Raw genomic sequence first — 6,362 nt, 5'->3', positions numbered from 1 at the left:
TGGGTTGCGTGTGGGTCACATGCAAGCCGCACCTAGGTTCCAGGTGCATTTCCAACACGCTTCCGCGTTAACTTGCGCCGGATCCCGGTATGGCTCGAGCAAGCCCACACAAAAAACACCGGGTGGATGCGCTTCCGTTTCTGAAGGTTTAGCGTATACACAAGGCTCCGCTTGGCCACAACCTTGAAAGATGCGAATAAAACGTAGACAGATCTTTGTCTTGAAGACAGCAGAAATTGCATGGGTAGGGAGAGTTTTCGTATCTAAGACGACCAAGTCTTTGACCTCAGATGTGTGACCGTACATATGTGCGGATTACACGAGTCGACCTCTTCCATCTGCATATTCCTTCTGCATGTTTTGGCTTTCAGCCATTGAATCGCGAACGTGTCGTAAGACCCTCAGTCTGTTGGAAAGGAAGTCATCGACCTCTTTACGAACAATGAGAGGACTGACATCAGCTAGCCGCTCGGATTTTACTTCCCCACAAAGCCCTAATCCATGGATGGCGGCGTTAGCGGGACGCGAGGATGAACGAGCCCGTTCACGTAAGACGGCGTATCAGTCAGTAGACGAATGCACTGCATTGTTCAGAGCGAACTCTACAAGTGGCAGTATGATGCTCCAACACCTCGGAGTCTCTCCGCAGATGCTGCGAAGGACACCCTCAACGATGCAATTTACGCGCTCAGTTTGACCATCGGTCTGCAGAAGGTCCGTTGCTGACAAATCCAGCTTGGTGCCCACCACCTTGAAGATTGCTGACCAAACTTTCTAGTGAATCGTGGGTCTCTGTCATATACAATTGACTCCAGGAACCCATGTTGTCGAAATACACCTTCCGCGAAAAGCGTCGCTGTACCGACACTGTCGATGGTGTCCGGCACCGCCGCAAGATGGCTCATCTTGCTCAAACAGTCGACGAAGACCACGACACCCGCGTTTCCCGCCGAGTCCTTCGGCTGGCCAAATACAAAGTCCAAACTCATGGACTACCAACACCCGGAGGGTACTGGCATACTGGCCAGCGGCGACGCCGCATAAGGAGAGAGTTTCGTCCTCTCGCAAGTCTCCCAAGTGCGCACATATGTGGTCGTCCATTTGTACAGCTTGGGCCACCTGTGCTGGCAGCTCCCAGAGCTGTAGGTCTTCTCACGACCGAGATGACCACTTAGTGGGGTGTGAAGAGAAGAGAGGAGGTGGACCTCATAGAGATTACGATATTTTCACTTCTTCATCGTGAGGAACCACAATTCGTGGCGTATCCGTCGAATAGGTGCTATAAACATCAACCCGTTATTCAACGAATATCGGTTCTACTGTGCGCGCAAACGCGCCGACTAATTCTTGTTCAAGTTTCCAAAATCCTTGCCTTTAAGAATCTGTAGCAGCGCTACACACATACCGTCACCCGCGTATGCGGCGCGGATTAAATTCGTCACTGACGACGTCACCGTCATGACACGAACAAGCTCATAATCCGGTCTTCAACTCGGCGTTATATTCTGATAATGAGGAGGGCTACCTGGCCATCCTCTGCGATAGCTTAGGTGACTGAGTCGCAGTGCGTTGAGACGCATGATCTGTGTAGATCACGAACGGCTTTGAGCCAAGCAAGTGCACCCTGAACTTGACAAGTGCATAACCGCAAGTAATTCCTTGTAGTGAACTGGGAAGTTCCTCTCCGCAGCCTTAAACTGGCGAGATCCGATCGCGATCACGCGATCTCACACCCTCGGCGTCTGCTCGCAGCAGCGCACAGCCGATTGTAACGTCCGAAATGTCATAACCGACACTTAAAGGACAATCGGAGAGACGCAGTGGTCGTAGCTGCCGACGACATTTCTGGCAACGCCAATATTAGTGCATAAACTAAGCTGTCTTTGACCTTGTTTAAAGCCTCTCGATGCTCGGTGTCCCAACACCATTCGTTTAAGTCCGTATCGAAATAATGCATTAAGCATTTTTCGAAGTCATTCAATGCATGATGTCAAATGGAGCCATCTGGCGGTTGTTGCGCATAGCGTTATGTGTGATCGCCGAGTGCAAGCTGTAATAACCGAGTCGAAGAGTGATCATAACAGACTTCGCCAGATTAATTTGCTCCGATGTAACACAGGACAATATCTCGAGCTGATACGATCGCGACAACATTTACACTTGAAAATTGATCTCCTCGAGTTGCGCAATGGCAGCTGGATCTATGATCACCTCGCCGGCGCCAGGGCAAGTTTCAGCCACATCATGTCTCAATCGAGCACAAACATTGTACCCATTGCTTTACTAATCTCTTCAATTTACAAGTTTTACAAAAGGTAGGTCGGTCATGCTTCAAACTAATGCTTCTGAATTAATCAGAAACGCTGTAGCATACACTTCGTCGCGATTTTTGACGTATTTAAAGTTGTTCAAGATTGAACACTTTCATAGTAGCTCGACGATCTAGTCGAGGTCATCGAAATTACAGTTATCTTTACTGAGGCCGCAAAAAAATGTGACGAGATTATGTTTCAAGACATATCAGAGATATTTGTCAGGTAAGCTGCGTCAAGCACATGAGAAAGCTTGCCGAAGGCCACTTCTGCGTTGTCGCATTTCGTTTTTGCAATAGAAGTTGACAGCTATGCCTTAATAGTCCCAAAAACGTCATGATAGGCTTATCAGCAGATATTTGTACCGCTTCTTTAAAGCCACGACAACTACTAAGTCTACTGGCTACTTTATTGACGTTGTATTAGGAGAAAGAACTCAACCCGAAATCCATTCCGCTCAAACGCAGATGCATGAATTTGTTTGCTGTTTAGATTATACGGTAGCTTGCGACAGGTACATTTCTGATTGAAAGGCTCGAAAATCTTATCATACCATTTGTTGAAGGTCGGAACATGCGTTCTTGTTGCATGTACGAAATCGTGCAAATGTTGCCTGTTATGCGCGCTGAATCCATCGCTTTTCCTATCATGGTGATAGCTCCGCGTTATTCTCGGTAGCGTTGCATCGTACGACATGGGTCACTAAATCTCCGGCTTCCTTTATGGTCCGAGCGATAAGAAAGATCTCTACTTAGCAACTGAACAGTAAATCAGGGGAACAGCGTCAAAGAGAAGCCTATCTCTTCCATGTTGTAGACGTAGGACGAAGGGTTTTTGGTTGATCACCAACCCTAGCCCTGTAGAGCTTTAGTATATTTCTGTCGATTGCATCACTTTTTTAAAAAGATGTAAGCTCAAATTGATAGCGATCTTTGGCAAATCAGCTCCACGAAGCTATGAAATTTGTTCAGGGATGCCTAAGACAACGGTAATCACTTTATCCTTATGGTATACAACAGTTGGGGACACAGTTGGTGCAAAATCGATTAAATGAAAAAGGCGCTTCTAATATCAGAAAGGCTGTCAGCGGATACCCGGAAGGTTGTTACCCGGGTCTCTCGTTCGAATCGTTGCACTCTTTCACGTTCTGCATCCGATTCTGCGATTCTGCTCGTAATAGCCATACTGCTTTGCTACATTTTGCATGGAAAGGGGTGTCGGCTGATCATGAAGTGCAAGGATCTTCATCCTCTGGCTGCTATTTGAAGAACAGCTTCGCCTTTACGCTTAAGTGATTGCTGACAGCCCAAAGAAGATACAAACTAATCACTAAAGACGAGTGCCATGGGGTTTGACCCCTGATTGTATCACGGACAAGTTCACAAATGATCTGAGAACAAAACACGGTCTCACGTTTACCGTAGTCAATTGAACTCTTTTTTGGCAGCATAAAGTCATCTTTTTAAACATTACTCATGCGTAGCTCAGTTGTTCCGAGGTCCCAAGGTACTGGTCTGATAAGGACGATAGGACCCTTGGTTTCAGGTTAAGCAGTACAGTCGCTTCATTATACATTGTTATACTAAGCATATAATTTTTGAGATAACATTATACATATATGTATGTATATTAATTTTAACAAAACAAAGCAGAACTAACTACAAATTATTTTGAGGAGCTCCCCCGAGTAAACCGTTCGATTACACTCACTTTTGCGCTGTTTAGCGGACACGCCGAGTCAAACTTGCTCTGTAAAAGATGCACAACTACCCTGTTCCACATGAAAGCGTTTGCTAACATACCAATGGCCAAGTCGCAAAGTACTTTACCTTCTGGAAAGATGGAGCAAAGGTTAGAACATTGACGATCACAGGGGATGGGGAATTGGCGGATGAAGCTGTATCTGCTTAAATGGATGCGTTCATCAGCTATGAGAGTGTGTCAGCAGGACACCGTCTGAGACGCTCCAACCAGGCGTCCGTGAAAGCGAAAATAGGACTCTCTGAGACCACTGATTCTATCTGTCCAGCCCTTTGGGGGATTGGACGAAAAAGAATTATAATCTGAATGCGGAAGATGATATGACCATATTTTTATTTCGGGAAGTGCGATCACCTCTGTAGAAGAGGCGGTGAGGGTTGAAGCGACAACTATCGCAAAGGCTTTCAACGCCTTATCAGGGTTGTTGGGTACGACCATAGCTCTGTCTACCTGTCAAAAAGGGCTTATTTAGCGAACTGTGCTTAAGGGTTGCGTAATTGTATTACCGTAATGGCAGGAGAACCCCTCAAAGGCTGTGGCAATTGCCATCATTGTTGAGGATCCCTAAAAGGGTAGGGCCAACGCTGAAAACTTCGGCGTCCACTACAATTCTACTCTCTTTCGACGAAACGGTTGATAACGAACTAATTGCGGAAAACAAATTTCGTGTCGCGAGGGTCGATTGTGATATGAAGGTTAAAAATATCATTAGAGAAAAAGAGGCAATGCGTTGGTAGCCTAATTCATGTAGAGAACAATGTTTTGGTTACCGAGAAGTCGTAGACCTATACCTCATCTGTGGTAGCACAAATCATTCGTGCCACGCAAGCCCTCTTCTTTCAATTAACTGAGACGAACGGTTGATCAAATTTTCACGCAGGGCCGTTCAACAAATCTCGCACGGCAGAATTGTAAAATAAGAGTACGTGCAAGATACCGAAAGAAACCTTTTCCATACCTTGTAGAGTGAATGGGCAATGAGGTCCAGCACTGAACGAAGCGGACTTTGCTTGTAGAGGTGGGTTAAAAGCTCAGGATGCAGGTTGTTAAAATCAACGTCCGGTAACTTTTAGGCCATAGGAAGTCCTATTAGATTCAAAAGCATTGCGTATCCTTCTCAAGGAGATTCGACAATGGCCGTGCCGATCTCGCATAATTTGTGCTATACTTGTGGAAGTAGGTGGCGAGGCCAAGCCACTTGTGCCAGTCCTTTTGGTTCTTTGGAGCCGGCCAGTCCACAATGGCCTTGACCTTAGCGGGATCCGCCCGAAGACCACGCTTCCCAATGAAGCACCCTAAAAATGAAATCTCTTCTGCGCCAAAGATGCACTTATTTGCATTGGCGTACAGTTTGTTCGTACGCATGCACTCGAGCACCGCTCTTAGATGGACGATGTTGTCTCCTCATCCGTCCTCCCGTGCTCCGCACGACTATGAACGGAAATGTCATCGAATTATATTTGTGCATACGCCCTGTGGGGCCTGAACAGCTGCGTCACAAGACGATAAATTGTTGCTGGTGCATTTGACAGCCTTTGGTACATCACCAGCCACTCCCAGAGCATGCCGCTCGGAGTGCTCACCGCCGTTAGCAGAATATCACTCGCTCTCGTGAGCAACTGGTATTACCCATCAACCAAGTCGAGTGCACTGTACTTCGTACATCCCACCATGTTTTTCTGATGAACATCCTTTCTAGGAATCGATGTCTATGCCAGAATGGTGGCAGCGTCGAGCTTATTGTACGCATGAACGATACGCCACTTGCCGTTCGGCATTCGAACACAAAACGTGGGTGTCGAATGGGGAGACTTGCTCTCACGTACCATCGCCGAGTCGTATTTCGCTCGGAAAAAGGCGTCAATGACGTCGAACTGCTCCTTGGGCAAAAGCCATTTGCGTTTTACGCAGTATTTGGCTCCCGGAACCAGGTCGATCTCGTGACGCACACCTCGGTCCGAAGGTAGGACCGAAGGCGAGTCTTTTTGGGACGACGTCTTGGAATTCCTTAACCAAAGGATAGTACAAATCCAAGGAATTCCGTTGGATCGACGATCCACTTCGTGCGTTTAGCACTCTCTTGGTGTCCTCCAAGAAAGCTTCATCCAGAAGCGATGCCTGTCGTACAATGACCACTTCAGCCAAATCGCCTTCAAGACACTGCCGAACTCTTCAAGGGACATCTCGTCCAGCTCAAGAAGTTCATCTTCTGCAGGCATAGCCTAGAGGCGGACGTCGCCATCTTCCTCCCCCGTCATACGGTTGACGTGGGTGTATGACTGTGTACCA

The 6,362-nt window shown here is 47.1% G+C and overlaps 1 protein-coding gene across 1 annotated transcript; it reads right to left on the bottom strand.

The window, feature by feature from the left end:
* Nucleotides 1–3,266: 3,266 nt before the first annotated feature.
* PHALS_06183 (uncharacterized protein) lies at nt 3,267–3,496 on the bottom strand (the record flags this gene model as incomplete). The annotated part of the gene is made up of 2 exons (XM_024719426.1): nt 3,267–3,377; nt 3,422–3,496. The coding sequence occupies 2 exons, from the start codon at nt 3,494–3,496 to the stop codon at nt 3,267–3,269; spliced, it is 186 nt and encodes a 61-aa protein (XP_024584726.1).
* Nucleotides 3,497–6,362: the final 2,866 nt, after the last annotated feature.

The sequence above is a fragment of the Plasmopara halstedii genome (assembly GCF_900000015.1).
Source record: "Plasmopara halstedii genome assembly, contig: Scaffold_2956, whole genome shotgun sequence".
NCBI classification, from domain to species: domain Eukaryota; phylum Oomycota; class Peronosporomycetes; order Peronosporales; family Peronosporaceae; genus Plasmopara; species Plasmopara halstedii.
Note: the sequence above shows the minus strand (reverse complement) of the source record. Positions and strands in the feature narration are given on the sequence as shown.